At 44.2% G+C, this 15,854-nt stretch overlaps 1 protein-coding gene across 4 annotated transcripts in view; it reads left to right on the top strand.

Moving 5' to 3' along the window:
- The first annotated feature begins 5,768 nt into the window (after positions 1 to 5,768).
- The window catches only part of PHLPP2 (PH domain and leucine rich repeat protein phosphatase 2), a 78,668-nt gene continuing 68,582 nt past the window's right edge, over positions 5,769 to 15,854 (top strand). Inside the window, exons 1-2 of one of the 4 annotated variants that reach the window (XM_002826606.6) lie at positions 6,427 to 6,575; positions 15,242 to 15,531. In XM_002826606.6, the coding sequence (XP_002826652.3) occupies positions 6,477 to 6,575; positions 15,242 to 15,531 (389 nt within the window). In that variant the 5' untranslated portion in view covers positions 6,427 to 6,476. Of the gene's footprint in view, positions 6,576 to 15,241; positions 15,532 to 15,854 lie in introns of those variants that run through there. The other 3 variants (XM_054534068.2, XM_009250891.4, XM_009250892.3) reach the window with 3 other exon arrangements.

A 15,854-nucleotide genomic window follows, 5' to 3' on the forward strand; every position in this document is an offset into this window, starting at 1 on the left:
TGCCCCATCCCCGGGGAATCCTAAGAGAGAATTTATTCATCTAAGTAATCTCAAAAAACTGTAGGAAGGGTGCTCTCCCTGAGAAGCTTCTCCCACAGTGCTTTGGTGCTGTTACCTTGAGGTGGTTTGGACAGTCACAGAAGTTTTAGGCTGTGCATAATGATCATCTGTTCATTTTAAGGTCTTTCTCATTTAAAGAAACATTCCTCAGTGTAACATTTGGGAGGGGATTATTTCCTCTTGCTAGTTTAAAGGTGTGATTCGTACTCCTTGTTTGTCCCATTCATATATGAAAATAAGACTTAAAACTGTCCAACACTAATGGTTTATGTAACATGCTTCCCATTTTTTTTATGTCATAGAAGAGATTGGAAGTTAGGGAGTACTGCTTTCAAGGTTCAACTTCATTATCTTCTGCATTGGAAAATATTTGGGCCATGAGAACTAGGGGAAAGGAGTTTGAATGTGTGTATTTTTTTCTAGTGAATGTATTTTAACCACAGTGTCCTAAACTGAGAAAACTAGAGAGGAAAAAGTGGGTGTTCATGAACTTTGTGGTTGGGAGAGTGGTTTTACATGTCTGTGTATTCATGACTTTGGGAGTGGGGAGGATCATTGGAGAGACAATTGCACAGAAAGTCCTGAAGTTTAAAACACTTTTGACCAGCTTTGGCTTGGGAGAGTGGGGCTGCTTGTGGAACTGGAAGTGAATAACTTTTTCAAGCAATATCAGTGAGTGGGTCCCATCGACAGGGTTCCAGGACCTGGAACACTTTAACAGAAGGAAATGCTGAAGCAGCTTGCATAGTTGCTTTACAGACTTCCAAGAGGCTGATTCTGGCTTCAAGATGGAGCATTGGAGTTGGTTTTTTGTTTTTTGGGTTTTTTTTTTTTTCCTCAAAGAACCTGCGGTTGCGCTTTGTGTGTTTTGTTTTTGTTTTCTATTTGGGGGCCCCATGGGAAAGAGCTTCTGAACTCTTTCCTTTATGAACTCCCACTGTGTTCCTATAAAGGCCCTTTTCTTTCATAGTATTGTAAGTTACATTTTCATTATGCCCCATCACATCTTCTTTACTGTAAAAATATTAAAAAGCTGTTTCCAAGTGGGACAGCTAATGAAGCTCTAATTATTGCAGACATATTTTTGAGATGTAAAAAAAAAAAATTAAAGTTAAATGATAAGTCTTAGAGGCGAGTGAGGAATAAAATGGATGTAAACATTTACATGGGATGCATTAGAATTCTGCTGTGTGTATTGTCTTTTGGTTGAAACAAATTATGAACAGTGACTAATAATAAAAAGTCAATACCCAATGATTTAAAATTTGCTTCCTTGCTTCTTACAATTGGATTGGAAGACTTAGATAAATTCTTATTCCAGAGGTTGAGCTAAACTTACTGACCTGTTAGTATTCCTTTTACACATAAGTCTCACCAAAAGAGGAATTTGAACCACTTAAAAACTTGCAGTAGCCAGGCGCGGTGGCTCACGCCTGTAATCCCAGCACTTTGGGAGGCCGAGGCGGGCGGATCACCTGAGGTTGGGAGTTCGAGACCAGCCTGACCAACATGGAGAATCCCTGTCTCTACTAAAAATACAAAATTAGCCGCGCGTGGTGGCACATGCCTGTAATCCCAGCTACTTGGGAGGCTGAGGCAGGAGAATTGCTTGAACCCAGGAGGCGGAGGTTACAGTGAGCCGAGATCACGCCATTGCAGTCCAGCCTGGGGTGACAAGAGTGAAACTTCATCTCAAAAACAACAACAAACTTGTGTTATAGACAGTGAAAAAGTCCTAAGTGCAATTGGACATTTTAAGTATAATATGATTAATTTCATGCTTAATCTCCATAGGTCAATTCTCAAGGCAGAGAAATCAAGATTAAATGTATATTAAGGGTGGTTATGGGTTTTCTTTATACGCTGCTTTTTGTGAATTGTTCAAGTGTATCTGTGACTGGGCAGAGGAAGGCTTGACCAGTCAAAATGAGTTACATTTCACGGTTTATTTTATATGAACTGTGTATTTTGTATATATTAACTTTTGTAGGGATGTGGTCTTGCTATGTTGTCTAGGCTGGTCTTGAACTCTTGGCCTCAAGCAATCCTCTTGCCTCGACCTCCCAAAGTGTTGGGATTACAGGCGTAAGCCACCGCACCTGTTTTTTTTTTTTTAAGACAGAGTCTCGCTGTATCACCCAGCTGGAGTGCAGTGGTGTGATCACCGATCACTTCAGCCTTGACTTCCCTAGTTCAGGCAATCCTCCCACCTCAGCCGTTCTAGTAGCTGGGACTACTGGCATGCACCATCATGCCTGGCTAATTTTTGTATTTTTTTTTCCTTTGGTAGAGACAGGGTCTCACTATGTTGCCTAAGCTGGTCTCAAACTCCTGGGCTCAAGTGATCCACTAGCCTCTGCCTCCCAAAGTTCTGGGATTACAGGCGTGAGTCACTGTGCCTGGCTGTCAACTCTGTGTTTTGGAGGTTGGAAGCTTTAGGTTTTGTGTTACTCTGATGATCCCTGACAGTCCCTTGATTGAGAAGGGGGAGGGTGTAGGCCCTGGCAGTTATCTAGTTTATGCAGAAGTGCCCTTTGGTACTGTTTGATAAGCAACATTTCTATAATCTTATGTATGAGTTAGTTAAACTTCATAGTTGTTTCTAAAATTTAGTTGGCACCTTCATGTAATTAGAGGAAAATATAAAAGCTGCAGTATAAAAGTTTAGCCAGTAATAGACATTTACTTAACAATACAACAAATAGTTTTCAGATCTGAATTTCAATTCAGGAGCACCAAATTAATTTTTATCACTTTTATGGGTTTTCTATCCTATGTCTTCTCCCCAATTCAATTGTCCCCATATTTGAAAAATACCAAAATGTTCACAGAAAAATTCTCCAAACTTTGAACCTAGGTAAACACTGCCTGTTTATTTGGAACCAAAATTAGGAATATCCAAATCTGCTCAACCTATTGGTAGAATAACAAGGTATTTAGGCCCAAAGATGACTTTGTGGATCACTGGAGTGGGTACTAGATATAAATAAGTAAATGTAAGTCTCATCTGCTTCCTCTCCCAACATCCGATAGGCATGAGCTTCCCTTCTCCAGGCTTCCCATTTTGTAGTGAAGATCTGGAAAAGCTCCTGGCGTAAAGAATGTGTGTGCGTGTGTACATACCAGAGAGGGGAAGTACAGCTGCTATAGGAAGGAGACAGGAGAGATCCTGATGACTTCTCTGTCTCTTGGTTTGAGCTAAACAGTGATTTTTGTAATGATGAACCTGCAGTGAGGGCAGATGGATTTTTGCACAAAAAAATCCCAGAGGAATTTATTTTTAGGGTTAGTCTCAGCTGTTTACCATTTCCAGAAATTGTAGTTACATAACCCTTGGCATACATAATGCACATTGCCTTGAACTGGGGGAAAACATCAATATGTGACCTTTGAAACAAAGTATAAAATGTTAATGGCACTATATGATTTGAAAAAATCAACTGGTTGTCACTACTGAATTGGATCTTAAATGATGGGAACCATTAAAGGTAGTTACATCATAAATTAGCCCCTGAAACTTTTGGGCGGATGGGTTTTTTTTTTTTTTTTTTTATGTTTTCCCTTTTGAAAGAGGAACTGCTGTTGCCAGAATGAAGAAGTAAATAGCAATGCTTATGCCCACTATCCCTTTAATTAAACAATTATTCACCACTGCTGTTCCCCAGCATGAGCTTAAACTTTAGTTCTGGAACAAGATCTTTCCTTTTTGTGTAGTCAGTCAATAAAGAGCTTCTACTCATGAAATCTGGAAAAGGTAATGTATAATGCCTCAAGAAACAGACTTACAGCCAGGTGTGGTGGCTCACACCTGTAATCCCAGCATTTTGGGAGGCTGAAGTGGGCGGACGGCTTGAGCTCAGGAGTTCGAGACCAGCTAGGACAATATGGTGAAGCACCATCTCTACAAAAAAATGCAAAAAATAGCCAAGCGTAGGGTGGCGCTCACTTGTGGTCCCAGCTACTGGGAGGCTGAGGTGGGAGGATCACCTGAGCCCATGGAGGTTGAACCTCCATGAGCTATGAACCTCCAGTGAGCTATGATTGTGCCCATACCGTACTCCAGCCTGAGCAACAAAGCGAGACCCTGTCTCAAAAATAAAAAAATATAAAAGGCTTTTTAGAAACACTTTTTTTTTTCTTGAGACGGAGTCTCCCTCTGTCTGTCACCCAGACTGCAGTGCAGTGGCACAGTATCTCGGCTCACTGCAACCTCCACCTCCCAGGTTCAAGTGATTCTCCTGCCTCAGCCTCCTGAGTAGCTGGGCCTACAGGCTCGTGCCCCCACGCTGGCTAATTTTTGTATTTTTAGTAGAGATGGGGTTTTGCCATGTTGGCCAGGCTGGGTTCGAACTCCTGACCTCAGGTGATCTGCCTGTCTTGGCCTCCCAAAGTGCTGAATTACAGGCATGAGCCACTGCACCCAGCCAGAAACACTTGTTCTAAACCACATTTTTTTCTTAATCACTGCTTGCCTGCCCTTGGAAAATTTGCTTCTGTCTCCATATTGGTACCTATTGCTTATATACCAGTTTTCTTGTTGGGAGAAATTACCCAGTAAGCACTGAAATGGGAATCCAACTACTTTGAGTACCTTTCCTGAAAATAATTTCAAGGTGGAAGGAAAATCCAGGAGGTGGATGACCTAAGGGTTTTCTCCCCCCTTAAACCAGAATCACAGTGACAAATCGTTTTTAATGCATTAAAATGAGGCCAAGAAATGAAGATTACTGGAGATTGGAATTTTGGTATATACAAAGCTAACTCGTGAAGGGAGAAAGTAGGTCAGAAAGGGGTCGGAACCTGCAAGAGCCAAATTTGGTCCTGGCATTTAAAATATCTCCAAATGGATACATATCTCAGATGGGGGACACAGACTGCCCTGTTAAATCTAAAAGTCTTGTACTAAGCCTGCAATTATTCTAGACATACAGTTAGTCTGAATGAGGCAAACTGAAGCAATGGATAATAGGGACAAAGGGTCCCGCTTTGTCACCCAGGCTGGAGTGCAGTGGCACGATCTCGGCTCACTGCAACCTCCGCCTCCCGGGTTCAAGCGATTCTCCTGCCTCCACCTCCCAAGTGGCTGGGATTACAGGCGTGCGCCACCCTACCCAGCTCATTTTTTTGTATTTTTGGTATAGACAGGGTTTCGCTATGTTGGTCAGGCTGGTCTCGAACTCCTGGAGTAATCTGCTTGCCTTGGCTTCCTAAAGTACTGGAATTACAGCTCTTCAAAAGTGAAGAAATTACTGTTTTTTGCTGTCTAATTCCTTACAAGTTGCTTGAAGATTCAACACCCTATGTACGAGGGGAAGCCCTAAAAATCTGCAAGTCTAGAAGCCTTCCTAGGAAAATGTAGGAGGAATCGACAGAGTACTTTCCGAGAAACCGATTGGATCTTCAATTTAGAATTTTTGAATTATAATGGCTACTATGAATCCCCACTATACGTTAGGCACTTTGTATGCACTAAATCTTCATCATAACTACTTGGCAGATTTTAATCTCTTTCTCACAGCTTAAGAACGAAAAGCTTAGATCAAGTAACTTGCACAGGGGTATAGATCTAAAGAAGGGCAGAGGGGAGATCTGGAATCAGGCTGGCTGACTCCAAATTTGGCCCATTGGCCACAAAACTACTATCACTGCGAGAACGAAAAGAAAAAAAAAGAAACAAAAAAAAGAACGAAAAGAAAATAAGTTAACTTTTAAAAGTTTTTTTCTGAATCAGCCTTGCAAATAAATCATAAACCGGGTCACAGGCCATATTACTGCTTGAAGGAGAGCACCGAATTCTGATAATTTTGCTCCAGGAGGAGGCAAGGGAATTAAAACATGGCTGGGAGGTGAGCGGACGTTTTGTACGAGATTGGGTTGAATTTGCTTAAGAAGGTCGCACGCATCTCTGATAAGGAAGAGAAAAGGCCTTGCCAAGGTGAGTATTCTCAACAGTTCGTTCAACGGCTTGGCAAGTGAGGGAAGTTACAAGAGCCACCCTGGGCGGAGGGCAGCGTCCTGTCACAATTGACAGGTGCCGCCGCCACCTGCTTCTTCCTCCCGCGGGTTTCTTAGAGGGCGGGGAAAGCAGCAAATACCCCTCCTTGCGCTCTAGTCCTCCAAGCTTAGGGCGGCGGGCAGTGGAGGCCCCGTGCCCTGCGGTGGTGCCAGGTTCCGCCATGCGGGCCGCGGCCGGGATGCGGCTCGGCGGCGCCCGGGCCACTCGGCGCCCGCAGCTACTTAGGTCCAGCGGGGTTGCGGGAGGGGCGGGTCCGGCATGGCTGCGGGAAGGGCGGAGCTGGCGAGCCGCCGGAGGGGCGGAGCCGGCGGGGGGCGGGGCCACCGGCTGCTCGCGCGCGCCGCCGAGGTTCCGCACACCGTCGCGCGGGCCGGGCGTCTCAGTGCAGCCTGGGTTGCCGATGGGGGAGGTGGAGCCAGGGCCCGCGGGCCCGCTGGATCCCCCGGAGCCGCCCGAAGGGCCCGCGAGCCGTCGGCCGGGAGGGATCTGGTTCCTGAAGGTGAGGCGGCGGATGGACGAGCGAGCGAGCGGGCAAGCGGACTAGGGAGGGAACGAGGGAGGCTAGAGGCCGCTGCCGCCCCCGCCCCGCGCAGTGGCTGAGGCAGTCGGCGACCCCCGCCCGGCGTCAGTCAGTCGGCCGCCCCACACCCGGCTGGGGACGCCGAGGCCTCCGCGCCGCGCCTGCGTCCAGGCCTCGGCGCCTCGGTCCCCCGCTGCTGTCCATCCCTGGCCGCGCGCCGCCCGCCTCGCAGGCCCACGCCTTCGGGCTGCCGGTAGCCGCCGCCCACCCGGACCCTTCGCCGCCCCTGCTTGCCTCACCGCGCTCGGGGCCCAGAGGCCCGGAGGCCGGCTCCGGAGGGCTCGGAGGGCCGCCGGCTCCTGGCACAGGAGCGGGGCTGGAAGTACGCAGGGCTTTCTCCCCTCCGGGACACCTGAAGACATCACCCCAGCGGGAGGATGGCGGCGGCGATTGGCCGGCGCAGCGGAGGGTTCAGGGCCAGGCCGGGTGGAGCCGGCTCTTCTGCACTCGGGGCTCGCTACCCGAGGTGCCGGCCGGAAAGGACGACCTGCCCCGCTTGGAGAGAGAATCCCCGCCGGAGCTGCGTCGCGGGGACTCGCTGGGCGTGTTGCGGAAGGGAGGAGGGGCCGGGCCGAAAGGGGCATTCCTGCTCGCGGGAGCGGGGCCGACTGCCGAGGGAGACGGAATGGGGGAGCCGTTATGCAACAGGCAGCTAGCGGGGCTTCTTGGCAGGAATTGGGGGAGTGGGAGGATATGAAAACAGATGCAAGCAAGAGGGGAGTGGAACCTTGAAGGTGATGACAAGTAAGTTTAAATATGAAGGAATGCACAAGGTTAGGGTGGCGATAGTGGGGAGGAGAAGATGGTTAAAGGGAGGGGTTGTGGGAGGCTGACTGGGTGGAGTTTTTTACTAGCATTTGAAAGAGTTGCAGAGAAATTTTTCTGTAGGTCAAATACGTAAACTAGGTGTCCTTCCGCAGGTGGAATGGAATTCTTTCTAGAGTTCTACATGAGGAATTCAGGATATGAAACTTGCCCAGTAGAAGGATGGAAAGGAAAGAAAATTTAGATTTGATGCGTTTCAAAAATACATTGCAAAACAAAACGTATGATGTTAAAAATAAGTAATAGTTTATTGGGATTGAGGTTCAGCAGTATTTACATGTTATGAAGGTTAGTACGATGTCACAAAGATGGGAACACGGAAAAAATATAATAGAACCCAGTGAATCCATGGAACAACATAAACTAGAACTGTGTAAAATATAAAACATTTTTTGTGCTACTGCCTGTCAGTTTTTTTTCTTTTTATTTATTTATTTTTTTTGAGACAGGGTCTCACTCTGTCACCCAAGCCTGAGTGCAGTGACTCGATCTCTGCAACCTCTGCCTCCAGGGTTCAAGCGATTCTCCTGCCTCAGCCTTTTGAGTAGCTAGGATTACGGGCGCCCGCCACCACACCCCACTGATTTTTTGTATTTTTAGTAGAGACAGGGTTTCACTATGTTTCCCAGGCTGGTCTTGAACTCCTGATCTCCAGTGATCCGCCCGCCTTGGCCTCCTGAAGTGCTGGGATTACAGGCATGAGCCACCGCGCCCGGCCTCATAACAGTTTTGTTAAGTAGCTGAGTGGTTGAATTTTGTGCCAAGTGATGCTGGAAAAGAAGTATTACAGTAGAATACTCTGAATTGGGAAGAGTCATCTCCCACTCATTTTTCTCCGAAGACCCTTCCAAAACTTCATTCTTTTTTGTAACTCTTTTATACCTAATACCAAATCATGAACTTTATTGTCAAATAATACAGATATTCTTCAAAAGGCTAATATAACTAAGCCAGTCTAACTTAGCCAGACTAGATCCAGTTCCATCTATCCTGGGATACTGGAAAATTTCCTTCAAAATGTGCCCCCAGATTTATTTAGCGAATTGCTGGACCATAGGTTTGTAAATTTTCCAGGTGTTTCCTACAATTTGGGGTTTATGGTTTTTTTAGTAATGATTAACTGTTTTTTACTCAGCTTATAGAAGATATGAAGTTACAGCTAATGTCGGTGTGTGTCATGAAATTCATTTTTTTTGTTTTTCAAGAATAGTTTTGGGTATTTAGCAAAGTATGTATAAACAATTAATGCCAAAAAAAATTTAAAAAGATTTTTTTTTAGAGACATAGCCTCATTGTGTAGCCCACGCTGGAGTGCAGTGGTGTGATCATAGCTCACTGCAGGCTCAAACTCCTGAGCTCAAGTACCTCAGCCTCCCAAGTAGCTAGGACTATAGGCACATGCCTGGCTAGTTTTTATTTTTATTTTTGTAGAGATGGGGTCTTGCTATGTTGGTCTCAAACTCCTGGCCTCAAGTGATCCTCTTAACCTTGGGCTCCCAAAGCACTGGAATTACAGGCATGAGCCACTGCACACAGCCCAAAACGTTATTATTGTTATTATTTGTTTGAGGCAGAGCCTCTCTCTTGCCCAGGCTAGAATGCAGTGGCGCGATCATGGCTCAAGTGATCCTCCTGCCTTAGCTTCCTGAGTAGCTGGGATCACAGGCACGTTTTTTTTTTTTTTTTTTTTAGTAGAGATGAGGTCTCACCTTGTTGCCTAGGCTGGCCTTCAACTCCTTGGCTCAAAGGCTGTCCCTCCTCGGCATCCCAAAGTGCTGGGATTACAGGCATGAGCCACCGTACCCAGCCCCAAAACATTTTTAAAGCACTGACGTATTCTTTCTCTATCTCATCCCATCCCTCCCCACCCCTTTCACAATATTTCATAACGTGTATATTCCCAGATATGAGTCATATTGTTTTAAAGTTTTGAATGCAGAAACATCTTCTACCTAAGAGTATTTCACATTCTTTTTTTTTTTTTGTCCTTTGTTTTTTTTTTTCGAGATGGAGTTTCACTTTTGTTGCCCATGCTGGAGTGCAATGGCACGATCTTGGCTCACTGCCTCCCGGGTTCAAGCGATTCTCCTGCCTCAGCCTCCCGAGTAGCTGGAATTACAGGCATGTGCCACTACGCCTGGCTAATTTTGTATTTTTAGTGGAGACAGGGTTTCTCTATGTTGGTCAGGCTGGTGTTGAAGTCCTGGCCTCAGGTGATCCGCCCGCCTCAGCCTGCCAAAGTGCTGGGATTACAGGCATGAGCCACCGCACCCGGCCGTATTTCACATTCTTGCAGAACTAACTGAATATGGAGAGTTACTTTACCAGACCCTGTTTATACAATGTATATCTTATTATTGTATGTGAGTGTGTAATAGTATATCACCTTTGAACTGATCATTGCCCTCATGGAACACTTTTATTTTTAGAGTTAAAAGTATAAAACTGAGCTGGGCAACTGTGGCTCAGTACTGTAATCCCAACACTTTGGGAGGCCAAGGCGGGTGGATCATTTGAGGCCAAGAGTTTGAGACCAGTCTGGCCAACATAGTGAAACCCCGTCTCTGCTAAAAATATTTTTAAAAATTAGCTGGGCGTGGTGGTGTGCACCTGTAATCCCAGCTACTCAGGAGGCTGAGGCAGGAGAATCGCTTGAACCCGGGCAGTGGAGGTTGCAATGAGCCGAGATCACACCACGGCACTCCAGCCTGAGCAACAGAGTGAGATGCTGTCTCCAAAAAAACAAACAAACAAAAGGGTAAAATTGAAGCAGTGGGTACTTAATTCATGGCTTACCCTCAAGACTTTTGCTTTCTAGAAAGATCTTTTTTTTTTTTTTAAGACAGAGTCTCCCTCTGTCACCCAGGCACATAGCTTATAGAAGATATGAAGTTAACAACTAATGTCGGTGTGTGTCATGAGATTCATTTTTTTTTTTCAAGAATAGTTTTGGGTGTTTAGCAAAGTGTATATAAACAATTAATGCCAAAAAAATTAAAAAAGATTTTTTTAAGAGACATAGCCTCATTGTGTAGCCCACGCTGGAGTGCAGTGGCGTGATCTCCGCTTGCTGCAGTCTCCACCTCCTGTGTTCAAGCGATTCTCCTGCCTCAGCCTCCACCTCTTGTGTTCAAGCGATTCTCCTGCCTCAGCCTCCAGAGTACCTGGGATTACAGGCATGCATGCCACCACGCCCGGGTAATTCTTTTGTATTTTTAATAGAGACGGGGTTTCCCTATGTTGGCCAGCCTGGTCTCGAGCTCCTGACCTCAGGTGATCCCGCCCGCCTCAGCCTCCCAAAGTGCTGGGATTACAGGCATGAGCCACTGCGCCTGGCTAGAAAGATCTTTCAATCTAAAATACGCTCTTTGTATACTTGTTTGATATAAGAGGTAATTGTAATTGTGTTCCCTTTTAAATAAATTTGTGATAACAATTCTATAAGAGTAAGGGGAAAATAGTTTTCTCAACCTAGCAATTCCAGTAGAATGGTGATTCTAAAAGTTGAAAGCACCTCAGAGGACAGTGTCATCTGCAGTCCTGACTCCTAGGAAGGTTTTTCCAGCGGTTAACTCATGTGTTAAGCAGTGGAGCAAGACATTCTTGAGAAGAAGGAAGCACTAGGCAATTCAGCAGTGGCTAATAACAGCTAAACAGTCCATCTAGATTGTTGCTGTAAGCCTTTGCATTGCTTAATATCCAGGCTTTTTAAGTGCCCATCAGTCAGGTTTAAGAGAATGATAAATACTGAAGTTGTAACTTAGCAGTTTATCTTTTTAGGGTGGAATGTATCATGTAGACAGGAGATAGATCCTTTGAGGTAAATGATGACCAACAGCATGTATATTTTGTTGTTGTTGTTTTAATCTTTATTTTATTTTAATTTTTTTAGAGATGCGGTTTCACTATGTTGCCCAGGCTGGTCTTGAACCCCTGACCTCAAGTGATCCTCCCTCCTTGGCCTCCTGAAGTGCTGGGATTACAGGCTTTTTTTTTTTTCTGAGATAGAGTCTTGCACTGTCACCCAGGCTGGATTGCAGTGGCGCGATCTCGGCTCACTGTAGCCTCCGCCTCCCATGTTCAAGTGATTTCCTTGCCTCAGCCTCCCAAGTATTTGGGATTTCAGGCACGCACCACCACGCCCAGCTAATGTTTTTGTATTTTTAGTAGAGACGGGGTTTCACTATGTTGGCCAGGCTGGTCTCGAACTCCTGACCTCGTGATCTGCCTGCCTTGGCCTCCCAAAGTGCTGGGATTACAGGTGTGAGCCACCGTGCCCAGCCACATATATGTTTTGATAATGTAAAGTTCCTTAAGGAATTTATAATCTAAGGTAAATATATATGCACTAAAAATGACTGTTAAAAATCCTCACAGAAGAAAAATCAGGCCTGGTGTGGTGGCTCATGCTTGTAATCCCAGCACTTTGGGAGGCCGAAGCAGGAGGATTGCTTGAGTCCAGAAATTCAAGACCAGCCTGGGCAACATAGCAAGACTCCATCTCTTAAAAACATACAGAAAATTAGCTGGATGTGGTGTCATGTGCCTGTAGTCCCAGCTACTCTGGAGGCTAAGGCTTTAGGATCACTTGAGGTCAGGAGTTCGAAGCTGCAGTGGGCTATGATCACACCACTGTAGTCCAGGCTGGGTGACAGAGCGAGACCTTGTCTCAGAACAAACAAACAAAACTTCCTGGGGTCTTCCTTGACTTTTCTAAGGTTTAGAAGGTCAGTGGACCATTATTTGACCTTAGAAAGTTTTTCTGAAGAAGACTTTTTTGTTTGTGTGAAACAGCGTCTGCTTACTCTTTTTTCTCCACTGGATAGAGAATGCAGAGCTTTGTATAAATATTGCTATACTATATGGAATACTGTTTTCAGATGGTCCAGTTAATCTTTCCCAAAGATTAAAAAATGAGGAATATTTAAAATTTAACAGTATTTACCTACTAAATATTTAACTATTAGCAGTATTTGACTATTCAGTGGTTAAAATTACTTAGTAGTACAAATACGATGGTCTCTATGTTTATGTAGTAAGCACTTGAAAGCCCTTTCATTCTGAGATGTTCAGCTTTGAGAAAATGCATTTGATGAGAAAACTAGTTCTCCCTGTAGCAGGGATTTATCCTACTTCTCTAAAGTTAGAATCAATAATCCTCATGGTTTTGAATAGCAATGCCTAAATCCCCAAGATCTGCAAAATGATCAGTTTTCCTGAGTTCTAAATTTAAACAATAAAGCCATTCTTACTCTTGTTTTTCTTTCTTCCCACATAGAAATACCTGCTAACTTTTCATTCCTCTTTCTCTGACATCTTTAAAAATGTATAACCCTCAAATTTTTAATCTTAGTAATTATAAAAATAGTATTTGATGTATTTATAGGTATTTCTATTTTCCAGTGAGGAACACTACTGAAAGTATTTTATTTACTTCCATTCACTTTGCAGCTGCTGCAAAGATGTAGGGTTCTCCATAGAAATGGGGATTTTTCCCCCCAAGTTTGTTCAGCTTCTTGCTAGAGCTAATTGGACTAAGGTACAGATTGGGAATAGGTTTCTGTGATGTCAGCTGAGTTCTACAAACACTTCTGTGTCACCCAGGTGTTAACATGCTAGAAGTGGAGAAGAGGAAGAAATATCAAATAAATAAATAAAACCCATCATCATCGATGTAGTATTAGAGGTGTACTCAAAGTGAAGAAGTTCTTCATTCTGTCTAGATAATTCATTAATTCTATCTAGTAAAAATGTCTGGTAGTCATTAATTCTGTCTAGGGAGAATGAGGATAGGAGATATGGAAGACTCCATAGAGAAGGTGGTGCCTGAGTAGGATTTTGAAGAATAACTTGTCATGTGGTTGAGGTGGAGAAGGACATTTCAGACAAGCCACAGAATTGTGGTGTACTTGGTGTGTTTGGAGAGCTGCAAGTAGTTGGAGGTGATTGAAACATGGAGTAAAGGGCAGTAGTAGGGAATGAAGCTGGAGAGGTGCGGCTGTGGAAATGTCAGTGGAAATTCTTTTTTATCAAAAAGAACAGAAATAGCCCATCATAAAAATAGAGCAGGCAAATGCTGATCTTTAGAAACTTGTTATATTACCTGTAGAAATTGTTTTTGCTTTGAGATAACTTTGCAATATATGAATTTCACATACCTAAATTATCAAATGCGACATTATTTTTTTTTGAAACAGGGCAGGAATAGAAAGTATATTTGTGCAGTATTGTGTTGATACTACACTTGGCTTATTTGGGATGTAAAGCAAAAGGTTAGGACCCTAGAGAAACACACATTTTCATAAGGAGACGTGTACAAAAATGTTTATTGCTGGATTGTTTCTAGCAGTGAAAAATTGGAAGCAAACTAAATTCTGTCAACAGGAGAGTGGATAAAGTTTGGTGTATTTGTATAAGGGAATATTATTCAAATGAATCAACTGGGTATGTTAACACAGTTGTATCTCTAAAGCAATATTGAACTAAATAAAATTACAGGGTGAAACATAAGTATTGTTAAGGATTAAATGAAGTTTAAATTAGATAAGACAATACTGTGTATGGTTTATAGATAAAAGTTTTTTTTTTTTTTTTTTGAGACAGAGTCTCTGTTGCCCAGACTGGAGTGCAGTGGCACAGTCTCAGCTCACTGCAATCTCTGCCTCCTGGGTTCAAGTGATTCTCCTACCTCAGCCTCCGAAGTAGCTGGGATTACAGGCACGTGCCACCACACTTGGCTAATTTTTTTTTTTTTTTGCATTTTTAGTAGAGATAGGGCTTCACCATGTTGGCCAAACTGGTCTCGAATTCTTGACCTCAAATGATCCACTCACCTGGGCCTCCTAAAGTGCTGGGATTACAGGTGTGAGCCACCCTGCCCAGCCTAAAGTTTCTTTTTTTTTGAGATGGAGTCTTGCTCTGTCACCCAGGCTGGAGTGCAGTGGCGCTGTCTTGGCTCACTGAAACCTCTGCCTCCCAGGTTCAAGCAATCTTCCCACCTCAGCCTCCCGGGTAGCTAGGATTACAGGCATCTGCCACCACAGCTGGCTATTTTTGTATTTTTTAGTAGAGATAGGGTTTCACCATGCTGACCAGGCTGGTCTTGAATTCCTGACCTCAGGTGATCCACCCGCCTTGGCCTCCCAAACTGCTGGGATTACAGATGTGAGCCTCTGTGCCCAGGCAAAATATTAAAATTTCTATTTTTGAGAGATAAGGTCTCGCTGTGTCACCCAGATAGGATTGCAGTGGCACAATCACGACTCACTGCAACCTCAATCTCCCGGGCTCAATCTGTCCTCCACCTCAAACTCCCAAGTAGCTGGGACTACAGGCATGTGCCACCGTGCCTGGCTAATATATATAAAAAAATTTCTTTTGTAGAGATGGGATGTTGCCATCTTACCTAGGCTAGTCTTGAACTCCTGGCCTCAAGCAATCCTCTTACCTTGGCCTCCCAAAGTGCTGGGATTACAGGCCTGAGCCACTACATCCCATTGTTTTGTTATTCTTGACACGTTTCTGAAAACAAGAAAAAGAGAGGGTCAGCGAAGATGATGGATGGAAACACAGCAGTAAAGAAAATTAAGTTATCTGAGTTATTACGAATGAGCATGACAGATGTGAAGTGCTCCACAAAAGGAGGGGATACTTGAGCAGAGTTTGGGGAATATAAAGTAGAGAGAGTTGGGGTGAGGACTGAAATGTCTAATTCAGTCAGATGTTCTAGCTAACGATTTCTTTCTCTTGATATTTTTTAGAGAAATATGAAACGCAATGGGAGCAGAAATTGTTTGAATAGGAGAAGTAGGTTTGGTTCTCGAGAAAGAGACTGGCTAAGAGAAGATGTAAAGAGAGGCTGTGTTTACCTTTATGGAGCAGACACTACCACTGCCACTACAACCACCACCACCTCCTCTTCCACTTCCTCCTCCTCCTCTTCCTCTGACTTACATCTCGTCCTTTGCACTGTAGAGACACCAGCATCAGAAATATGTGCTGGAGAGGGAAGAGAAAGTCTTTATTTGCAACTTCATGGAGACCTGGTCAGGTGAGGTCTCAGTTTTACCACTCTAATTCTACCGTAATATAAATAATATGTGTTTCTGCTTAGAACTGGACTTTAGGATTTTAATTCTGCCGGAACCGATGTTGATTACGGACTCACTGGGCTTCAAGATTTGTCCTTGGAAGGCTGACTTTATGAATCTTGAATTTAAAAACTATTGACCAAGGAAAATTTGAGGGTTCTTTGATTTGGAATACACCATAGGTCAGATATCTAAATTTAAAAATAAGTATTTTAAAAGTTAAATTTTTTTGGCTGGGCACAGTGGCTCATGCCTGTAATCCCAGCACTTGGGGAGGCTGAGG

The sequence above is a fragment of the Pongo abelii genome, chromosome 18 (assembly GCF_028885655.2).
Source record: "Pongo abelii isolate AG06213 chromosome 18, NHGRI_mPonAbe1-v2.0_pri, whole genome shotgun sequence".
Lineage (NCBI taxonomy): Eukaryota > Metazoa > Chordata > Mammalia > Primates > Hominidae > Pongo > Pongo abelii.